At 39.7% G+C, this 23,731-nt stretch overlaps 1 protein-coding gene across 3 annotated transcripts; it reads left to right on the top strand.

Annotated features, from left to right (window-relative positions):
* The first annotated feature begins 720 nt into the window (after positions 1-720).
* On the top strand, positions 721-23,643 carry LOC6543221. Of its 3 annotated transcripts, none has more exons than XM_001969196.3 (9): positions 721-1,066; positions 20,171-20,277; positions 20,338-20,452; positions 20,535-20,880; positions 20,952-21,166; positions 21,287-21,445; positions 21,508-21,893; positions 21,957-22,861; positions 22,929-23,643. In XM_001969196.3, the coding sequence occupies exons 1-9, from the start codon at positions 1,038-1,040 to the stop codon at positions 23,082-23,084; spliced, it is 2,418 nt and encodes an 805-aa protein (XP_001969232.1). In that variant the 5' UTR covers positions 721-1,037; the 3' UTR covers positions 23,085-23,643. The 3 variants fall into 3 exon arrangements, 2 of the variants coding, with proteins under 2 accessions (XP_001969232.1, XP_015015022.1); XM_015159536.2 differs by lacking the exon at positions 721-1,066 and adding an exon at positions 19,230-19,405; XR_003407771.1 differs by lacking the exons at positions 20,171-20,277; positions 20,338-20,452; positions 20,535-20,880; ... (3 more) ...; positions 21,957-22,861; positions 22,929-23,643 and adding an exon at positions 6,183-6,276 and having other exon boundaries at positions 731-1,066.
* Positions 23,644-23,731: the final 88 nt, after the last annotated feature.

The following is a 23,731-nucleotide window of genomic DNA, read 5'->3' as shown; positions in this document are numbered from 1 at the left end:
ACACAACCTAGTTCTCAGCATGGCAGCGCCCGAAATCCTTACAATTATGGACGGCAAGGCGGGTCATACGTAGAAATTAGTACGGCAACGCCGAACATCCTTATAATGTGAAGAAGTGTTATACACTGCTGCAAAATTAAGCGGCAAAAAATATGAAAACAGTTGCCAACGAAAGTTCTGACTTTAAAATATATTTAGCCTACTTTCGCCTGAAATTGGTTGTGAAAAAAGCTGCCAACACTGCTTACATTGATAGATACTTGGATAGATAACCGTCTTTTATTTAATACCGTCGTGATGAACATAATTTTTGAAAACTTAACAGTTTTTACGTGCAGATGCGCTCGTAACTCTGCCAAATATCTGGGAGTTACCCTGCACCGCAGACTAATTGTGTCCCAACATGTGACGGTTATTAGAATATATTCGATAAGTAAATTGTCACTCTCAAACAAGGCGACAATCTACAAGCAATTTATTGCTCCAATTTGGAGGTACGGGTGCCAACCAAGGGACTTGATGCTTCGTTCTCCTGTGATGAGAAGCTCCTGACTGTTCCCATCCCAGAATTCAATGTTTTCATTTGAAAGAATAGATAAATAGGTCACAAATGGGTTTTTGGTTTACGCCGTATGCCTTAATAAATACAAATAAAATAGTTAGTATTTGTGATTCATGTTAACATTCATGTTAACAGTCCACTTTTAAATGTTACCAATTTACTGGTCTTTTTTGTAATGTTATTATCCGATGCGGTATTTTATCCGTTCCACCATCTGGTCACACCAGACACGAAATTAGTAATCTAAAGAGAACCCAACAGTTTCTTAGTGCAAATACAATAAACTAATTGTTTAAAATGTGACATCAGTGAACGCAGTGTTTGCCAAGTAATCAACCAAAGGGTGCACTATTTTTTTCCTAAACGTGCCAGTGAATCGGCTCTACGCAAAAGAGCGAGCGGGACAGTGTGGTCTGAATACAATGGAGCTCCCGTGAAAATTGATTAAACAAAACAGTCGAGAAGAGAGCGCAAAATGCACAAAATGGTTAAATTATTCCTCAGGTAATTTCAGTCACAACAAAAACAACATGTGCCAGATTGATTTCGTGCTCTCATTGTTGTTGTTCTGGACTCTCTCTTTGGCGTTTAATATTATGAATGACGTAAGCGCGCCTCTTTGGTAGCAGCACGAAAGCAATAACAACAATTTGGTTTTGTTGCTTTTGCAAACAAGGAAAATAACAGAATGGTTTTGTTCTGTGCGTGTGCGTGTGTGTGTGTGAGTGAGCTTCGCACTCACCTATGCACACACATGCATACGCAGGTAAAAGTGGCGTCGTTGAATTTGTACTTGGAAAACGTGCTCGAACTATAAAGAGAGATACATAGTAAGGGAGCGCTAGCTCTCTTTCTCTCTTGGCAATGCTATTTCTTTTTTTGGTCAATGACCTAAGCTTTTTTGTCCGTTAGTTGGATTCGTTTCATTCGCCAATTTCCGTGCTTTTGTGTGCGAGCTAAAAAACTTAGTCCATTTCCGAAAATGTATGTTATTTTCTCAGGCTTTCTTCGCTTCGATATTCAAAAAATATAGTAAACACAAAGTTGCAAGTTGAAGTATTAACTCTTAGGATTATTATAAAAACTATCAGCACAAATCTAAATTGCATATTTAGGAACTATAGACAATAGAGTTGTGTAAATGAAATGTTCAAGAACTTTATTTTTCGAACTTAGTATGCACAGAGAATGAAATGAGTCTTCATAGTGCATTTATTCAACTAAGTAGAATTTCACTCGATCATCCAATTGCCTTGCTGTTGTGACATTTTGACAGTAATTAAGTTTATGCACTCAATTGTCACAAAGCCGGAAGAAAAAGTACACAAAGATGCAGATGATAATATTTAGCAGTGAAAACATCTCGCGAATTAGTAAACATGCCGGCCCAGTGACAATGCACTGTTTATTAAATAAATATTCTAAAATAAATATTATTGTTGTTATACGATCAGAAAGCGATTACCAAGAAGCTGGGACTGCAGCACAGGTCTATTTGCATTCGTGATAGCTTTTTGGTAAATAAATTATCTAAGCAGTAAAAGTACATTTTAGACTTGTAGGATTTTCTTTTGTTATACAAACATACAATCCCATAAAATCACTTAATTATTTTATATCTTTGTTATGGAATGGAAAATTCTAAGTAACTAAGTAAACATTAATTAAAAAATACTACAAATTAAATAGGAGCATGAAAGCAAGAATAATATGTAAAAATAAAGGTTTCATTATAAAGTGATTGATTTTTGTAGCATTCTATATATGTAACTTTCGGAATTTTACACAATCTTGAGAGGAACTTCTGCGTCTTAAGATTAATTGTTTGGCCTTTTGTCAGTCTGTTTTACTGGGATAAACATTTAACTAGTACTCATATTTTGTAGGGCACTCTGATTGCGGTGTACTTTGCTGGCTGAAAAGGCAGATACATATACAAATGTAAAGGTTGAGAGCGTAGGAAATCGCCTTTGTGCTCTGCTTGGTTTAAAAATTTAAACGCCAGTGCTGACCGAGCAATTAAAATGTAAACAGGCGGGAAATGAAAAAGCGTGCCAGGGCAAAACAAAATAAAATGCCAAAATATTTACAATTATGCACCAGTTGCACATAAAAACTAGGAAGAGAAGAATATATGTACTTATAAATGGCAAATTGGCAATAAGAAACCGACGCGACATTAATATGGGTGGGTAAATACAAAGGCATCATTGCTGAAGGTCGTTTTTGTTTGCGTGCGATAAACTTCTTTTTTTTTCGACTTTATAGCAAATAGCCCACATACATATGAACATACAAACCCAAATGCTTCCCTGTGTTTGCGATTGGTATTATCTGTAGGCCTTTGTTATCCAACCATTTGCTTATCTGGGCACGGCTCCCACTTGCAATGCGTGTGTTTGTGATGGATACTTGATTGAATTGTTGTCCGTATGTTAGCGGCTAAAAAACAATCGACAGCCGCTTATCAGCTGCCAGAAACATAAAAAAACGTTCCCGAAACCAAAGCCGAAGGTTGGATGCTCTCCAGAGCAATGTTCAACCTTCAAATAATAAAAGTATCATTTGTAGGGTATGCAATAGTCGTGAGGTATGCCATTCAAAAGGCGCTGCCCCTCCTCGCACACATCCAAACAATTTGTCAATCAACCGACAATCGCTTGCCAATCAAAAATTCGTGGGTGAGGTGAGTTCTAGATTTTCTTTGCTTGGAGGATGGGAAAAACTGTCGGAAAAGTGGGACAGCAATTGACTGACTATTCGAACACATTGTTTAAGGCAATTATTTCCATTTAAGCTGCATGATTTGTGCCGAAAACATTTCACAGTAGATATTTGAATGCTTAGTCAAAATATTTGATTTCGCGATAATCACTTTCCATGTATTAACAATATAAATTGGATTGCACTTCAGTTTTGAATAACACAATATTTTATTTATTTATGTTTACAATCGTATTCATCTGTTGGTACAGTTTATATATTTGAAAATGTTTTACTCGTTGCGTTCTAATAAAGCCCTAATTACATATTAAACAAAATTACCCAGATTTTTCCATTTGCAGTACAAATATTATTGCTTTGTTGTTTGTAATCTTATCTAATTGTTTTAAAATGGCAAGTTATCCACTAGCAAACATCTGATTACTACAAATAGTATTGTAATTATGCAGTGCGATTTTGTACCAACTAAAGATGAAAGGAACATAATTACAATCACAACTAAGAATCTCCTTGTTATCTGCAAGCGCAGTACTTTGTGTGTCAAGTATAAAGTCGTCAACAATATGTTATCCCATTTTATCTCCTCCAATTAAAGAGCCAAAATAATGGCTTCCATTGTTGTTGGTACGTTGATAAATTGTAATCGGCGATTATCCGGAACCGCAATTAAAATGTTTTCACCTTGCTCTCAACCCGTGGCCAGCAATTAATAAGGCTTAGATGGATTTATGGCCACCATATAACCCCAGATAACCCATAACCCACAGTCGCATGGCATCATCGCGAAATGCTCATAAAAGGCGCGTCTATGACAGCATCTTCTCCGCCTGGTGCCGTGCAAAACTGAGTATTTTTGGCCAAAACAACAAGCAGGGCAAATAAATACACGAAAAAACCGAAAACCGAAAGCCAAAAACCGAAACCTAAAACAAAGAGCCACAGCAAACGTCTTGGACATGTGCGCAAAAATCTTTTGAACTTTCGCATATGCGGCAGGCGAAACAAGTGCCAAGAGCAAACCCTGACATACATTATAATTTGTAGCAACGCCCTCTTTTTTTTGGAAACCGATTTTTTTTTATTATAGATATAGATATATAGTTTTTTTGTGGATATTTTGTTCACCTACACGCGCGACTAATCCCATTTCGAGCGGCATCAATAAATTTTCTGCCAGATTTCTATTCGCATTTTAGCTGTTTAAATAGGTGAGTTTTTCGGTAAATAGTCTGTAGCCCGCCCACAACAGCTGTTGACACTCACCCACGAAATGGAAATAGCTCCGGAAATAGCATTACCTGGTCTGGTATCCCGATTTTTTGGCAATACCGAGGTGGACCCACTGAAAGAAAGCCCAATTAATGCCGAAGGGAGCCCCACTGTTAGTCACTCACCTGACTTTCGGTCAACTACAATCTATATTCGCATTTTTTCGGACATGAGTAACCACGGTAATTAGTAATTGGGAGCAAATCGGTTTGGATACAGGTGACTAAGGCACTTTTATCCATAGAAATGGAAATGCACAGTTCGTTTAGAGAATCTATGGCCTTGCAAATCAATCAACGGCTAATAATGAGGCCTCACTGTTGATTAGCCAATATAAATAAATGGATTTTTGTGAGCTTACCTCGCAAATTCAGCTTCTTACTGTTTAAATAAAACAAAATTCTAGTATTATTTTATTTGAGATCCTGCACTTGGTAATATAGTTTCCATGCGCACTATAGATTGTGCTGACTTTCATTTGAGTTTCCATTTGATTGCAAAAACTAAAGAAAGCTGAAAAGAGAAAGCATCAAAAAACAATGGTATCAATGTGTAAAATTATGACTTAAATGGCCAAATGGTCAAGTAATAAACTGGGTAGAAGCAAATAAATATATATCAATATATAGGGTACATTGGGGTATACTTAACAGCGCGTGCGTTGAAAAAATTATGAATTTCCGCGCATATCAATAGTATATCTTCGCTAAGTACTGTAGTTCTCAATTCTTAGACTTTAGCCTACTAAAAAATAGTTTTCGAGCAGTGTGAATCGGTTTTTGGCCTGGTCAACGAAAATTGTTAAACAATCGAGAGTTGCCCACGCGCACGGTGAATTTGGTGGCGTCTTCCTACTCAGTTTCTGTCTTTTGATTGAATGTTGTTTGTTTTGAACGGGCGCTGTGGGCTGCGAGGAAAGAGAGGGCCTGGCTCTCTTTTGAATTCATCGAATCGAATTCTCAAATTCTCTGCTCTCTGCGCTGCCGATCGATGTTGGAGGTACTTGGTTGGCTTTTCTGAGTGCTGCGACTCATTCGCTTGCGTTCATTCGACGCGTTAACAACGTTGCGTATACGCCTCGTCGGTCGCGCTGCATTAGTGTTGGTGAGCCGTCGCCTACGTGTACGTGTGCGTGCTCGAGTGTGTGAGTCTCTTTTTTGAGTTCTCCTGATATTTACGAATATTATTCAGCCGACTTCCGTTCCGATCGCATATAAAAGCGTGTCTGTGTGCGCGCCATATAAAATCATTTCTAAATTTATAAAAACAAACGCGTATACACACACACAAACTCACAATCACTCGCCGCCAAAAAGAAATCAATTTTATTTGTGCAAGACGTAATGCCTTAAGATGTATATTTATGCATAAATATTTGCCAAAAGAGCACCCACACACAATAACCAAACAAAAGTCAACAACCAAGTGCCTAGCGAGCTGCTAAACAACATTAAAAAGTGGGAAATAAACTTTCTTGATTTATTTTGCGCCAGACATACATATCGATATAAACACACGCACACAGCGAACTCTTTTCGCTGCATTTGAATTATATTTATTGTTTGCCTTTTTGTTGCTTTTCTATATGAGTTTTTGAACATTGTTTATTTTCACATAAATTCTTCAGTTGAAAGTGAAAGCGGCGTCGCATCATCAGCGTCGTGAAATGTTGTTGCCGGCGAGTCGAGATCGCAGAATGGACAAGTTATGCTAATGGCCAAGAAATATCCCGTAAAAAAAAACTGACAAACAAATGCAACAAATCGGACGAAAAATCGCACAAAAAGCTGGCAAACAAATGCAGCAAATCGGACGAAAAATCCAAATTGAAAAACAAAATAAGCAGAAGTTATCTAGGCAAAATGCGCTTGCAACATCGTTATGCCAGCAATCCAACTTCAAATTCGAGTAATAATAGCACCATAAGCGCCGTCAACGCCAACGCCAACGCCAGCAGCAACAACAACAACATCAAGCGGGCCAAGAAACTAAGTGGTCAGAACATTATCAAATTGCGCTCCGCCAAGCAATCGGGCCCCAAATCAAACCATCAAGCCACCTCCACCACAACCACAACCAAAACCACAATGCCACCAGCAACCCCACAGCCGTTGTGTCGGCAGCACCCAATCATGATGGATAAGGCACTGGAATCGGGCCAGGAATCGGCGGCATTATCATCGAATAGTAACCAAAAGTCGGAGGACGATGGCATCGAGGAGAGCAGCAGTACGACCACCACCACATCCGTGGAGCTGCGATGCTCGGCCAGTTCGCATTATAGGGCATATACCACCATCCGGAGCAATTCGACATCGGCGATTCTGCACGAGGCGGTACTGCCGCCCCCCCTCACCCCCGCCGGAATGCTATACGCCCGCCCACGCACCCTCAATGTCCACAATGTCTGCCAGACGCCCGCGCAGATAACGCAAATGTTTTTTGGGTACGTTTTTCAGTTTGTTTTCCCCCGTTTGGTTTGCGGTCACTACTAATCTACTAACAACAAGCCACACACGCTTTCTAATCAGAAAAATCCATAGAAACATTATTACTTTATGTTTATACTTTACACGTTTATACATACCTTATATTTGAATTTATACTTTACGTTGAATTTATAGTGTATACGATAGGAAGCTATTATTTAATGCTTTTATGAATTCGAACACGAACACCAATCTTTTTATGTCGATGCATTAAAAAGACGAAATAGAAGGAGTAAATATTTAGATAGGCAAAGAATCTGCGAGTCAAGGATATAAATAAGAGTTTGTTTTACAGTTTGCCATTCATTATTCCCATCGATGGGTGATCAATTGGGGGGTCAAGCTCTTCGCACCTCACCAAGGTCGCCCAACAAGCAATCCAGATGTGAATGGGCATTCCTATAAATATTTATGGGTTCTTCAGTGAATTGATGGGTTTTGAGGTGATACACACCGCACATAAAACAGGAAACCTACATATGCTAACATGATCTTGATTTTAGAACGGTTCAATATCCTCCCAAGGCATTCACGTAGTGACGAAACGCACCGTTCAGCAATCAAGATATGCACCCAAGTTGCTTGACATTTTTAGGGTTATTCACTTTATTAGCCATTATCCGTTCGTTGTGCTTATCCGATCAGTTCGATTTAGTACGCTGCTGGCAGAGATTTATCTGCTGGGCGTCACGATCTGCCACGCCCCCATTTGGCGGTGGGAACCGCGATCCGTTCCGTTTGGTGCGCTCGTTCTTGGGAGATTTTGTCATCGTTATTTTAAAACTCATATATGTTTATATACATATATATTTATTTTGCGCGCGCTCAAAAACAGAAAACGAAAATATTCAATTAAACGAAATTACCACCGCTCCCCGTTAATCGCTGGGTCTCCATTTTTGTCGCTGTGTGAAAATTCATTGAACTTGATCTTTGTATGATGTTTCCGTACTTGTATTTATTTATTTTCGTTGCCTCCATACACAGAAGCGCGTGCATTGCAGTTTTGTTTAGTGTTTCGTTTTTTTTTTTTTCTCTTTGTCAATTGGAATTGAAATTAAAAATAATAACAAAGCATTCAAATGTCAAAGCGCGCTGTAAACACGATCTGGCCAATATCGAGTATCGAGTGCGATTGCTGTTATCGAGTACACGCTGTAGATTGGACATTTGTCTCAATTTGCATATAATAAAGTCATAAATAAGGCTACAAATTGTCACTTTTATAACGTACGTATTTATTGAGCACATTGCCTCCAGCAATGGAAGTCATTTTCCGTTGGATGACATCGAACTGGTGATTCCCTGCAATTTTTAATATATATTTATAATGTGCAACTCATTCGGTTAAAACCGGCTATCTTAATAGCATCATTATCACCTGAAAACTCACAAGTTTGTTTAATTTGGTGACTGGATTATGCGTTTTCACACTGGCTAATTATCAAATCCAAGCTTAATTGACGACTTTGCCTGCCGAATAGTATATACCTCTTAAAATGCTGTATTTTGGGGATATGAGAAGTATTTTCGGTTATTAGAAAGTAGTGGAAATATATAAATTGATTTTTAGTCGCGGAGCCACGCCCAAGTTCATCAAGTTAGCTGCGGGGTATGAACAAAGTTCGATACATCGAGTATCTGGCTAGATGGCTATCGCTCTCCTGCTTCCCACCGTCTTCGTGGTCGATGATGTTATGGCTGAAATTTAATTTTAGCCATGATCTATTGTCGACTGACCTTCTTCGTGACACACTCAATTTGTAAATCCACACGTGTCGGCGATTTGCAGAGTATTGCACTGGAAACTTGGTTACTTCTTGCCCCATGGAGAGATGATGAAAAGGCGTCAACTAATTTCAACCCATAAATCACGGACCGCCGCGTTCATTGAAGACTCTATGTGGTCTAGGAAATATAAATGTATAAAAAAAAGTTCAATTAAAAGAGCTGGATGCTTTTGGCTTTGTTTTTATTTCGCCTTAATTCGATTTTATTGATGCAAGCATAAATCAAGCATTGACCGGGCAAAAGTCGCCATGAAGATGAGTTTATCAAAGGCACTTCAATTCAGCGAAATGCCGCATTCCTTTGTTAATTATTCTAGTAGCATTATTTGTCTTGCTTTTATTGTTTTGTTATTCCTCTTGACATGAAGTGCATTTATCAATTTGTCTCCCCCACATACATACTCGTACATACAAATGTATGTATATTAATTTGCCCTCTCATTTTGCTGTCTGGTGGTATTATGCTTTATTTTTAACTCGATTATGGTATAATGCAATATGGCAATGTATACAATATTGCCAAGTAGCAATCGCGGTTAATTCACTTAAATCGTAATTGGCGAATGCGATTCATTTGGTTGACGAATAGAAATTCTAGGTATTCGCAATTCGCAGTTGAAAGATATTCATTAGGTTGATTATCTGAATTGCAGAAAAGTTGTTGTGTAGAATGATAGTATTTGTATTTTTAGAAGTGTTTTAACTGATGGATCCCTTCAAGCGGAACGCTTTAAAATTCATTCAGATGGGCAAAACTCTAGCGAAGGGATTCACTTGAATTTATGGCTTTGTTTACTCAGATTTTCCAAACAAGCGAAAGGCTGCTTCAATTCAAGTTTTACAGATCTACCCTTGTAGTAAACTAATGGATAGACATCAATTTTAAACATATAGTATAATCTGTAATATTTTATATGTACATTATGGACTGTCATCTTTCGCACTGTGAAAACACTCTTCTATCCAAACGGGTGCAACTTGTTTTGAGGCAATTCATTTATCAAAAGCCCGTACAAAATGCAATGGACGTCAGGTAGATAAACCCGACGGATTGTAAATCGGGAGAAGTCAATTAGGAAAATTACTCGCCCACCCAATTCTCACACAATTCTCGTTTGCGGAACTGCGGCACGTTGGCAAGTAAATAGCAATAAATGTGCTGGGAAATGCATTAATAGGCTAAGCAAATGCGCGCATTAATTATTCCATCGACATAATTGAGAAACGTGCTGTAAACAATTAATTGAACGACTGCAGAGAGCCGTGTGCTGTAAATAGTATTTGCATCCAGAGCCAAACATAAATATCCCATGGCGCACACTGAGCTAATCGTTTAAAAATACCAACAGACCAACAGAGTCCGCAGAGTGCAGATTGCAGATTGCAGATTGCACTTTGCTGCAATCAGCGACTAAGAATAGCCAGGCTATCAGAACAAGTTTATATCGATGTTCCGCCATAAAAAGTTGGCTATCTAAGGGCCAAATGGTAAGCGGAATCAGAATCAGGAAGTTCGACAGCTACGTATATCCCACTTGATTGCCCGATAATGTCAACCGATAAAGTGGCATTGTGATTGCGATGGATGAGCCAATCAAGTGATGTTGTCACCTCTAAAAAGGTTTTCGGCATTTCTTTGCCTGGAATTGATAAAAACGAAATATGTGCGTATGTACTTATAATCGTAGATTTAGTATCCCAAAGAGCATTTAAAGGGTTTAATTTCACTGATAAGCTCTGCTGATAAGGTCAAATTAGAGATGATCCAATCGATCGATGACACCATCAAAGTATTTCCAATAAAATCAATGCCCAAGTCAGTGATGTGGTCACCACCAAAAATTTGGGCTGATGCAGAAAATGGAGAATTTTTTTATGATATGTTTGATAAGCGTTATTGTATCAGAAATTGGGTAAATAAACTGCTTGAACGCCAGCTAAAAATGTTTGCTTTAAATTTGAAGTTAAAATTCGTTCGCTTTTATTAACCAAATATTGATATGTTCGCTTTATACACTTTCGTGCACGATCTACTTGCGATGATCTTGGCCACCTATCACTCACTTGCACTTGGTCTATTTTCATGGTCAAAACGAGCAGAGTTTTGGCTACGCTCAGTGTCATGCCTCTGGCTATTAAAATGTTCAATGTGCAAACTAAAAAGCGCTTTAAAAATGTTTTCTTATTTTCATTGTTTACGAATGTCTATTTATCCCTCGTTTTGTTTACGCGAGCGTGTTCTAAAAATAATATGCATCATCCAAAGTCAAAAGAAAGTGTGAATTTTTGAGGGCCATAACTGAGGCTACTTCATAATTTACACAGCAAACACATTAAAAGCCAAAATGCAAACAACACGAATTAAAAACAAAAAAAAGAGCACCACAATTTAATGGCAATATATAAAGAAATGCCATTAAATCATGTGAGAGCCCAAAAAAAGAAGATATATCTACCGCAATATGAACGGCGATAAAGAAACCCAATTTTTTTGGAATATTCATTTGTTGTTTGTTTAAATTTTGTGTGGGATCTGATTGTGTTTCACTCCAAATTGAGCATACTCACGATGATTGTGTAATTGTATTTATATTTATTGTGTCTATCTAGGTTCTTCAAAAAATGGTATGAATAGATGCGTAAATGTCGCTTTATTTCGTTCCTTTGGTAAGAAGTTTGTTTCGATTCTTACAAAAGGATTGCTTATAATTACATATTCGTGTCAGTAATCGTGTCATAATCATAATTTTCCATAAATTTCTCTATGACTTCACTACGTGTCATTCATCTTTAATGTAGCCTGGAATGATCAGCTCCACCCACAGATTCCATAGGTCTTACAAGCAATTGCGAACCGCGAACTGACTCACATATCTCGGCCTTTTGCATTTTGCATTCACCTATTACAGGAAACCAGATGTGGAATCGATCGATGCCTCAGTAACCTTGCGCAAAAACCCATTATTATGTGGGTTTCTGTGCTATCGATCGCTTCGATCTGGACTTTAGGTTCTTTGTTAGTTGCCCGATGTGGGGAATATGTAACCCATTTATTTTTGAAACGTTGACCTCATACACACGCACTGTGTTGCCCAAGTGGGAGTAAAACGATAGCGGCCAAATGTGTCGATGACAACTTCATTTGGCGCAGCATGTGGACGTTTGATTGACCGACTGACTGACTAGCTGACGAACTGACTGATTGACTGAATAACCGGCGGATTGGGGCACTGACAGATTGGCAAACCGACAAGGTGACAGTACGTAGGCCTTTTGTTCTAGGCCGACGATGGTCGATGGTCGTCGAGGGTCGGGTTCACTATCTCCCCACTTTCAATCAGAAACCGATAATTCATGACATCACCTCACCATCACCATCACTATCACCATCGCCATCATCATCATCAGCCGCCCGTAACACTCTGCCGCTTTCCGCTTGAGTGGCACGCTTAATTAGTAATTTAACACAATATTAAATAAATGTGAGCCCCCTGGTTTTCAGTCGTTGACCCCCTTCTCAAGTCGACGCCCCTGACTCGCGTTGTAATTCCTATTAATATACTCGTAATCCACTGCGACTTTTGTTTCTTCATGACATCAAAAGTTCGTGAGCTCGGGTGGGCAATTTTCTCATAATCAGAATTTCATCGAGCACTCCGCTTAGCTGTTTCGTTTTATTTTTATATTACTATTTTGCCCGGATGGAGCCATTGAAAAGCTAAACTGAAAACAGAATGAAAAGCGGCAGAGGAAAGCATTGCACGCGAGCAAAACCAAATCAGTTGCCCGTTTGCTCGTCCAATGAGCAGTCGTGTTTGTCTGCATCTCGGCTTCGAACTCGCCTCGTATAAGGATTGTAGTTGGCCTTAATAGAATATCCTTTTTGCACTTTAGAAAAAAACAACAAGGATTAGATATAGTACTTCAAACATAATACTTCGAGGATACGGAATTTAAAAATTGAAACTACATCTAATTTGGTAAACCTTTCATTTATTTGAACTATTTAGATTTTGAATAATAATTTGTTTAATTTAATAAAATATTTTTCATTTTTATTTAAAACACAAGTACTGATTTTCTACATTTACAATCAAATTCAAAACATTCAGTATTTAAATATTTATTTTACTTGTTTAATTACAAAGCTAAATCAAGAGTCACACAAACAATTCTTGGGAATTTCCAACATTACTTTGATTTATGTGAATTCTACTTTAGCAAAAAAGTTATTTTCCAATTTCAAACTATTGTATATATTTTGTATATATTTGCTGCAAATTTTGTGCCCCATGCTGGGGGAACTAACTCTGAATTTGGCAATAGCTGCTAATTTCAATTCCAAGGAAGAGTAAATAATGTGCCCATCAAGCGAGCAGTTGATTCGCTTCGATTTCCCAGGGAGGGAAAGTCACGCTCCAAATTTTCCCGTTTTTTGGCGCGCATATTCTTTTTCCGGAGCATGATCGAATCGCGTTCGCACGCCAATCTGAATCGATTTCAGCACACATAGATCGACTGTTGTTCCCAACGACTCCTCGCGGTTCGGCGATTGGAAATGGTATAGGAGTCGCTGTTAGATTAGATTAGATGCCAGTGCGATAGGGCAAATCACATTGTACACTCGAGAGAAACCCAAAAAGATTGCAAATCAGACAGTTAAGTTGGCTTAACAATACAGGCCAATTCGTTTTTTGTCTGGCCTCCAGCTGGATGGAATTTCTGGCCGAGCAGCGCCAAGTGTTTTGCGAAGGTAAACAAATTACCCGCTAGTGATATCATGGCGCTCTACAAATTTGGTATACCATCGAATGAATAATAAATAAATGCAAACATGGTGAGAGGGCCAAAGAAATAAATAAATACAAAACACAAATGCTTAAGTGTGGGGAGCTTCAGAAATAAACGTTGATGTCACAAACCGCAGAGGAGCACCACAAAAAAAAAACGAAAAATAAAAAGAAGTATTAAATAAAGTCGCTAGCGAACCGCAGAATAAAGCGAAAATAAAAGGTTATAGGACAACGACTCTGCAATCAAGATATGAGCCGCCAACTAAACCGATTCCCAGGCAAACGATGACGCTATATCTTCTTCAGCAGGCGATGGCCTAACTGCTTTGTGAAAGTTTCGGCCTGGCCCATTGCTGGTGTGGAAATTCTGGCCATGATTGCCCAGACTCTATAAATAGCCGCTGGTCAAAGCTGGCCAAAACGGCGGCAAAAGCGGCGCTTCATAAATAAACAAACCACCGATTAATCGGACATGAATACCTCTTGAGGTAGGGTTTCTTCTAAAGTGGCCAAAACAGGCAGCTTCGAACACGCCAAACATAGATTCTCTACCAAGTGATAAGCTTATAACAAACCAGACACTTTGGGCAAAAGTACATACAACTAATTTTAAGCAGAATTTTGATTCGAGTCATTAATTTACGGAAAAGATAAGATGCATTAGAAATTCCTACTCTTAAGTTGTTCATTGTAAATTCAGTCAATTCTCCTTCAAGCAATGATACTGTTTTTTTCCCCCAATGTAAATATCTAATTTGCTTCTTGCTTTTTCCCAGAAAGATACAGAATCGCTTTTCATGGGACTAGCCCTAGCAAAGCTAGTGAACTCTGCAATGCCAAATGTTGTTTGCCAAACTTATTTATTGTGCAAATAATTATATTTTTAAAGTTCACTGCACCCGATAAGGTTATGCCTAAGACAAAGCTTAATGTGTTACTAAAGGTTCAACATTTTTTCACACCATAACATTTTACCATGTATGTATCTGTCCTAATAGCCAACCAAATTAATGGCCAGTAAAGATTTTGCAAAAACCTTATCTTTGGTAGCTACCCAAACAATTGGTACTGCCCTGTTTATTAATTAACTGCTCAAAAGCCAGAATATTGGTGTACATTTGTATACAAAGATGATAAAATTCCAATCCTCCATTAGAAATACAAATTTTCTTAACCATTTAGGGGATTTAGGGGTGTGATTTATTGACATGGGGTATCTCTGCCATACTGCGATATCATTACCGATTAAACACGGATTTCGATAAGCACCGGAACTTCTGCAGAAAGTTCAAAGAGCTCTGCGATGACGCCAGGCAGTTTCATTGATAAAGAAGATAGCAGATAGCGCTTATTTAATAGGGAGATACATGCATATGTATTGCCAAGATTGCTTGGATTCTCTGTTGGCCGGCCCACCAAAAACAGCTGTTCGCCCCTCTCTTCGCTGGCGCGGCTCTCTTCGCTGAGAGGCGCTCTTTGTGTGGCTGGTGAGTAAGCGTCATTTTTATTATTAGTTATGACCTCATCATCGATTATTGCCGGGCGAGTTGCGCTGGTGTTGGTGGCTCGGTCTGTTTGTATTGAAACGAGTCGTCGCTGAGCAAGCTGCACTGGCCCCCACTGCCCCCTCCCACCTCTTTGGCCCACCAGCGCCCCTCTCTCTCTTTCACTCACTCTATATCTCGCTCTACCTGTTACCAACAGAGAGCGATTGAGTGTACATGAGTGTGTGTGTTCTGGTGAGGGCGCCACAAGTCTTGTGCAAGCATACACTTCAAGAAAAAATGTTCCTTAAATTGTAATTTTATGTGGAATTTTGTTTCTATCCCTTTTATTGACAAGTTGATGTAGGTTTTAAAAACTTAAATCCCTTTACATACATTAAATCACTAACTGAAAAGTTACAATGTTCTTAAAAGTTATTTTTAAACACATTTTAAATAATTTGAACTACAATTTTTTTTTTGTAAGTTAGTTTTGTATAGTCCTTAAAATAAAATCTATTTTTTCCTGGTTATTGATTGCTTATTGTGACAAAATTGATTAGAAATCTATTGTTCTTATCAATCGGCAAACAAATGTTTCCTTAAGAATTGCTTGATATCAAAACGTTGAACCCCATAACAAGGATCTTAGTTGGTGGTGGAGTATAAATATCATTACCTATTTAATGTACGAGTACGTATCATAGCCCAGCTTTAAATTTTCTTTGAGTGTAGTGCGAAACACACCTCTCTTTGAGATTTGCCTACATCTTTGCATAGATGACTGCTGATTAATCCGCGTGTGGTTGACATGTGTTCTATAAACTTGTGCGCTTGATTTACAAGCTGTTAAATGCAAATATATGTATGTACACAACGTTTAGTCAGTCAAAAGCTCGCTGTTGCTTTTGGCCGATTCATAATAACATCATAACACCTCTTCCCGCCAAGTTTAAAAACTGTCAAATGGAAAAAGCATGTTTACTATTGTGTTTTGCTGCTGATGATGCGACTAGCAACACTTAATCTTCCTTTCTTCTCTCACGCGCCGAGTTCAATGTACATTTTGTCACTTTGTTCAATTGTATTCGGAAATTGTTTATTACTGATTTATATGGCAGTCGACGGGGAGCGTGGGTCAATGAAATCATTTCCACAAATGCATTTCTCAATGGGTATCTGTTAGCTGTAAGATTGCACACTTGCACATTGACCGCAGCGCCATTCAGCTTGGCCTCTGGCCAAAAGTGTTGCGTGCGATTTGTTTGGAAAAGTCCATTTATCATTTGCGGAAATGCTCATCTGCTGAATACATTGATCCATAGATATCCGTTGACAAAGGCAGGAAATAGCTAGTGAGCTGACTGGACAAAATCGGATTTTTAAGCGTCTTCTCGATGAAATTATTCAGCCAATCTTTTTCTCTTGAAAGGCATAGCTTTCTTAATGAAAAATATATCTAACATGCCATTCATAAGCCTTCATTCAGAAAAGCAAGATATAAGATAAGCTATACTTTTTTCATGAAACAAATATACTTTATTGATTTCCACATTCTTTCATTGACAAGATAATAAGGCAAATAAAAGTGTAATCAACAATGATTGTTTGCACTATCGAATGAATCACATATACTCCGTTTTTATCTCCGCATTTGATGGCCTAATGTATATTACTAATATATATTACTAGGATTTCATCATAAGCCAATTCTGCTGGCTACCGAGAGGGAGGCCTATAGATTGCCTCGTCTTAACTCATTTGTAAACGGTTAGTATATCGTTATCTTAAGCACGTAGGGCCAGAGTAAATGTGAGATAAAGATACAAAGAAGGAAAGGACCTTGGCTCGTTACCTTGGCCTTATCTGCCCACCTTTTAATGGGTCACCACGTATTTCCGGTAGCCAATCATTCCGGCATTTTTGCGTACCTTATTATGTTCCCTATATTGTTTTTGTTTTTCAACTCGGTTGGTCAAAACGCAAAACATGTTTACCACTAAATTTCGTCGCAGTTTTAGTAGCTCATCATGTCGGGTTCTAAGAATCCATCTGGTTCCACAATTTCATCATGAGCCGCTTGTGAATCATCCGTGACCTGTTTGATTTTTGGAGCAGGGAATGGAAAGTACCCATATTGTAAGCCATCCGCAGTTTGATAGTATTTCCTTATATGGTGGTAATTCAATGGGCATACTTCATTCTAACCACATGCATCTGGAACATTACAATGTGGGTCTTCGTGTACTATTCGCCAAAGATCAATGCGTTTTCTTGTAACATTTATAAAAGCATATGCACTTTGTGCATCTGCATACGCAGTTCTATATTATTTACAGGAAATATATCATCTAAATATAAACCGAGCACAATGATCCTACAGCTGCTTCTGCACTTATGACCAAAATTGAAAATCCTTTAATTGCATCGTTGCTGCACTTCCTCGTGTGCACCGAACCTCCTTTTCCTCATCCCGGAAATGTTTCGACAGCCAAATTTGAGCGTCGACTGGTGGCCGTTGCTCCTCCACTTTATGGATGTGATCTCTCTGTTTCTGCCGTGTTTGTGGTAAACAAAGCATAAATTCTGCGGCTGCTGCGTCTGTTTGCCATAAAAATTCCAAAAAAGTAAACCTAACATATATGGCGCAACTTCACCCACACGAAAGCGACGGGCAAACAGAGGCAGAAGCTGGCCAAAAATAGAAGGCCAGGCCAGAACCAAATAAAACTTAAAGAGAGGCCAGGCCAAATTTAGTGAATGATGTGGGGCTGTGGGCGTGCCTAGTCGCTTGATGCTGATGTAGATGTGGATGGTGCTGGTGCTGGTGATGGTGATGCAGTCATGTAATTGGCATCTAGACGAGTTTGACCGCCGCCTGCACTTGGTCTTGAGTTGTTCCACAGCCAACTAGTCTGTGTTGCCAGAAATTGGGAGCACAGACTTGGAGCAGCTAAGAAAACATGCAACAGGAATGATAGTCTGTATTTAGTGAGCGGTCTTTTAGGCCTATTCCATATTTCATAGTTTATTAGCACTATTATTATGCTCGCCTGTTAAATGCATTTTATTTTACCATTTAAATAGCTAAATTGGCAGACAAAACGGCTGATAGTTGCATCAGCCTTCTCTTCCCTTTCTAAACCCTTTCTGACGTAATCGCCTGGTATTGGGACTTGCTTTTGCCACTTCGCTGTTGGGATTTCTTGGCTCCTTTGTTACATAGCTATGTTTGGTTTGAGTGGGTAGCGGCCCAAACAGTTAAACAGTTAAAAGACAAGTTTGTAGAGCTATAAAACCAAAAATGTTGCTCCTCATTCATGATTTTTCAGACGCTCACCCGTTTTGGCCGATGCGTGTTGGCCGAATAGGGAAAGGGGTAAATTTGTTTGTAAATAGACAGGTGATATAATATATGATATACCAAAAAATATTGTTAATTTAATATTTCATAATATTTTTAAAGGAATTCAAATGTATCTTGAAAGACGCACAAGGTTTGGCCTTTATTCAATTATGATCGTTCCTGATTTAGTCTACGAAATAAAAGTTAATCTACGAATAAATGTAAAAGTTAATTTAAATACTTTGTTCTTCATATTTATTTTAAATAACTTTTTAATTGTTTTTCCGTCTGCTATTTGTCACTTCACTTGACGTCATTTCACAAAATAGCTCTCTGTAAATGATAAGCCAGTAATCAAATGAAATAATTCTCGGCACCGAATGGAATATACTTGTATTAACAAAGATCGCTCTTGAGTTCAGTCGTGATTTTGAATCGTATGCGGAATAAAGCCGGGAATGGAATAAAAATAATTTCCAAACCTTTAACGCCACTCATTACAACATTTAATTATTTATTTGTTTTGTGCTGTGCAAATGGTCAAGAACGCAAAAGATATATTAAGAAATATAAGCGAATTTGTGGATGAATTATATTTGCGTTTTCCATTTCAAGCTCCAACCAAGTGAAATAAATAAGAACGAAAAGAGGAAAAAAAAGCGAAAACAGTTTCGAAATAAAATGGAAATCAAGTAACTGCGCCGCAAAGTATTGTTCAGCTATATACGATAAATATTACCCATTTAGCTACTTGCCATCCCGTTCCAATCTGTTTTTCTCCCATTGTGGCTGGCATACGCTACGTATACGCGATATTTGAATTTCCATTGCACAAATGATGCAATTGTCAATGATATTTTTGTTGCTTCTGACGACGACGATGACAGTGATTTCTTGCCAAAACACGGAAGACACAGAAGGAGCCAACGAAGCTGCCACACAAATCTCGTAATATTTCCATGTATTTACTATTTTGGCATTGTTTGCACTTCGCTTTTCCATTTTCGCGCTTACATGACTCAAATTGGTGGCTTTAAAACATGTGTCGGCCCCGGGAAACGTGACTGGCGTACAATTCTGATTTATAATGATTTATTCGATATATATACAAGTTAAAACTCGGAATTTGTTCGGCTTCTGTGTCCTTGGGCGGGTTCATTGTCGTAATCCATCTATATAAGGAGGCAACTCGTTGAAGTAATTTCCCGAGTTGATTTATTTGGGCATTTTGAGTTGTGAGTTAACCGATCTAAAACAGTAGTGCCTTGCGGGATTGTAAAGCAGTTTTACGATTTGTTTTTAGTATAAAAAAACTCATAATAAGGTAATCATTTGATTAACTCTCTAATTTCGTATTGAAAATGATTACATTCGTGTAGAAGCTACGACGTGATCAATTAAATCCCTTATGCAATTATGAATCATCAAATACTTTCTTTGTCAGCACTATTGATTTAATCATTTTGTTTACCTCTGGGCTCATATGCACATCATTTCATTTCCTTCAACGGCTACAAGTGCATGAATAATTTTATAAAATATACTACAATATGCTCCACAAATCTTTAGGGAGGCCAATAAATCGTTAAATTGTGTAATAAGGCCATAAATCGACCAATCAGTGATTACCTCACTGGGGTTATTTATAAATCTCCAACAAAGCTACCAATTTATGGCTCCCCACTGATGATTTCCCTCTTTTTGTTCTTACAGAGAAGTTCTGAATGCATGGCGAGCAAAGGCCAGATGCAATGTGGTGCCCGACGAGCGGACACAGGAACTCTTCCACGAGCTAAGCTTCCATCCTAGCCAAAAGCAGAGTAAGTGCTCGGTAAATAAAATATCAAGTATACGTATTAAACTTATTTGTTTCAAAACAGTTAGCGAAATGCTGCAGACTGCCAAGAAAGTGGCCCGCAAGGGAGGAAGTGGACAGGCAAACGGGCTGACCTTTGGCCAGTTTTGTGTTTTAGCCGCGGATCTGAAACGCTTCAGGTAAGTTGCCATAAAAGTTATACATCAAAATAAAAACATAAAAGATTTTAATAAAACATATCATTTATCTTCGTCTCCGCAGAGCTTCAACCATTTCGAATCAGCCATCGTACTGCGACTATCAGTCTCTGTCCTCGGGACTGCTGCTCCCGGAGCAAGATGATCCTGCCAGCTCCTCCAAGCAACACCTGCAGTCGCCAGCGGCCAGCAACTCGTCACCTGCGTACAGCTCCAAGAAGCCGGACAACCACGGTACCGAACTGAGGAGTACCAAGTCCTTTAGCAGTGTGGATGATACCAAAAAGAAGAAGAACGCCACCAATGAGCCCGTCGAGGTGTTCCTTGGCGGATCCTGCAATCCAACCACCTGGCGAGCCGACGTTGCCATACCAGCCCTCAAGGAGCTGGGCATTTCGTTCTACAATCCTGTGAGTATGCCTGATGAGGGAACACCTCCCGTGAAGCCAAACTTATTTTGTTACCTTCCTTTGTCCAACAGCAAGTATCCGATTGGACGCCCGATCTCATCGAGCTCGAGCATCGAGCTAAGGAAAAGGCCCGTGTATTATTCTTCGTTATGGATTCGGAAACACGCGCATCTGCTGGTGCCATCGAGGCGGCACACATAGCGGGTCAAAACTGCAAGCAGCTGGTGTTGGTTTTGCATCCGTATAAACCAAATCAGAAGATCCTCAATGAGCCTATTTCGCAGCAGTACGTATTTTTAATATTGCGCATTCATTTTAACTTGTGTGTTCATCCGAATCTTGTGCAAATATTTTCACAAGCATACAGTTTAATCTCAGTAATTAAATTTTCGTTGTTATATTTCAGAGAATACCTCGATCTATATCGCAATCAGTTGATACTTAAGGAGCTGGTCTCCCGTCGCGGTCTGCCCGTATTGGATAACATACCTCTGGGTCTGCAGCGCACCAAGGATATCCTGTCTGGCATCAGGGATCCACCGTCCAAAATATCTTCTATTTTAGAGTAAGTTATTCAGAATCTAATCAATTCATTATCAACTAACTTGTGTATCTTGCACTTTCTAGTACCGTTCGCGGCGCCTTTGATCGTGTTAACCCGCAAAACGATCTGCTCACTGTGGAACAATGCAAACGTGCTCTCTTATTCCTAGGCTATGCTCAGAGTTTAGTTAATTTAGACAATCTAAATAAGATCATTATCAACCAACGCGAATCGCTGAAATTGCTCCAAACGCACAGTCCAAGAGCTGTCGCCGATGATTCGGATGTGGATGCCGGTGGCGGCAACTGCAGCCAGCCCATCCTGCCCAGCCAGGAGCTCATCGACTTCGATCTGTTTTGTGTGATCTCGGCGTACCTGTCCGTCCTGCAGCAGGAGATCCACGAGAGCGGCTGCATTTCGCCCATCAAGGGCACCAATGTGCCGCCACCGCAAGTTTACTTTACCAACGGTAAGAGCCAAACTAGAGAAATTTAGTTCTACAAGCTTTATTAATGTCCAATTTATTACTCAGCTCCCGATGTGGACATTTACTACTCGGCCAACAAGAATATTTCGCGCACGTCGAGCAACGCCAGTGTTCCGTCCAATAGCAGCAGTGGCATCGGACATGACCTGGAGCGCCAGAGTCTCTTCGAGCAGCTCAGTCGCAGCCGGGACAGTGGAACTTCTTCGCCCCAGCCCACCAGCAGTTTGGGTAAAAGCCCTCGACCACAGATCCTGCTAAACGTGGAGTCCATCGAGACAACGGAAATAATCACCACCAAAACCATTGAGACCAAGCCCAATCCGGTGACTGCACCAACTGTTGTGCACGCCGAGGAGGAGGAGAGTGATTCCAACGACTCGGTCTTCTCCAGCAGCAGCTCCATAGCAAGTGCCGGCGATGTACTCTGCTGTGGTGGTGGCTTGGATCTGCGGGATGTCTATCTCGGCGGAAGTTGTGTGCTCCGCACCAAGTGGCGTCAGGAGCTGGCCGTCCCCTACCTGCAGTCCAAGAGTGTCAGTTTCCACACCCCGGCGCTGCATGAGAGCATCCAGCAAATGATTCTGAACCAGGAACAGAACCAGGAACAGGCTCAGCAGCAAACAGTGCCCCCGCAGGAACAGCAGCAGCAGCAGCGTTCGTTTGTGCGCACTCGCAGAAAGTGCAGGGGCAACCAGCTGCAGCTGGAGGAGCAGGAGGAGCTGACAGTGGCCGAGGAGTCACTGAGCTGGTCCCTAGCACCGGTCACCGTTCGCCAGAGCCTGTTCAACCCTTCCCTGCTCGACTCCAGTCGAGTGCTGCTCTTCGTCATCACCAACGAGACCCGATCCCTGGCACCCATGACCCTGGCAGCCCACTGCATTGGCCTCATGTACAACGTGGTGCTGGCGGTGCAAATGCTGCCGGAAGACTGTGTCCTGGGTGGCGAGAAGGTGAGCTGTTGTCGAAGTTGATTTCCTTTTAACTTATATTAACAAAGCGCTATGTTTCTCCTGCCAGCTGACTGTGGCGGCCATCAAGGACTACAATCGCGGACGGTCGTACCTGATCGACTTGGCCAAAAGGCAGGGTGTGCCCGTGTTCAGCGACATTCGGGCAGCCCTCGAGTGCACCGTGGCCAAGGTGAAGGCGTATAACAACCGCGACCGCTGCTAAATCGTACCTGTATTTAAGTTCCAGCACGTGACAATTTAAGCTTATGTCTAAGTATATGGCCTAGTGCAATTTACGTTCTACTCTTAACCCCCACTAACTTAAATGGTGTCTGATCGTATTCGGAGAACACTCTTCTACCTAGTTAACGCTATACGTAATATTTTATAGAAGATAAAACGAGTGTAAAGCCACTAAAATGTCGTCGCCCAGAGAGCGCATTTCATAACCTTATGGAGAAAGAATTAATGCATTCAGCTCCCCTCTCTCTATAATCGCTATAAGCTATTTGCTTTATGCTAATTTATTATTTATTTAACACCATACACGTGGTACATGTGCTAAATTAAATGTAAATATTCGAACGTGTACAATTCTTTGTGCATATATGTATGTACAATGGAACACCAACTAAAAAATAAATATTTTTTAATCTTAGTAAACATTCAGATCTAAAATAATATCTACATAAAAGCCCCGTCATGTATATGTATACCCATAGTGACCCACTGTACCAGTTAGCTGGCAAAAAATATCTCAATAAACCAATTTTTCTAACATATGATCAAAGTAGTTTGTTTGGATTTGAACATTTGCGAAAATAAGAACATCTGGTTTTTTTTATATATTTTAATATACATTGAAAATGA

The sequence above is a fragment of the Drosophila erecta genome, unplaced genomic scaffold (assembly GCF_003286155.1).
Source record: "Drosophila erecta strain 14021-0224.00,06,07 unplaced genomic scaffold, DereRS2 tig00000055-arrow-pilon, whole genome shotgun sequence".
NCBI classification, from domain to species: domain Eukaryota; kingdom Metazoa; phylum Arthropoda; class Insecta; order Diptera; family Drosophilidae; genus Drosophila; species Drosophila erecta.
Note: the sequence above shows the minus strand (reverse complement) of the source record. Positions and strands in the feature narration are given on the sequence as shown.

Bases quoted from the DNA above. Each gene is read 5' to 3' on its own strand.
- LOC6543221 (XM_015159536.2), top strand. From the start codon at position 19,293: ATGATGCAATTGTCAATGATATTTTTGTTGCTTCTGACGACGACGATG. The intron at 21,167-21,286 runs GTACGTATTTTT...GTTATATTTCAG, and splicing joins AATGAGCCTATTTCGCAGCA to AGAATACCTCGATCTATATC. The intron at 21,446-21,507 runs GTAAGTTATTCA...TGCACTTTCTAG, and splicing joins AAAATATCTTCTATTTTAGA to TACCGTTCGCGGCGCCTTTG.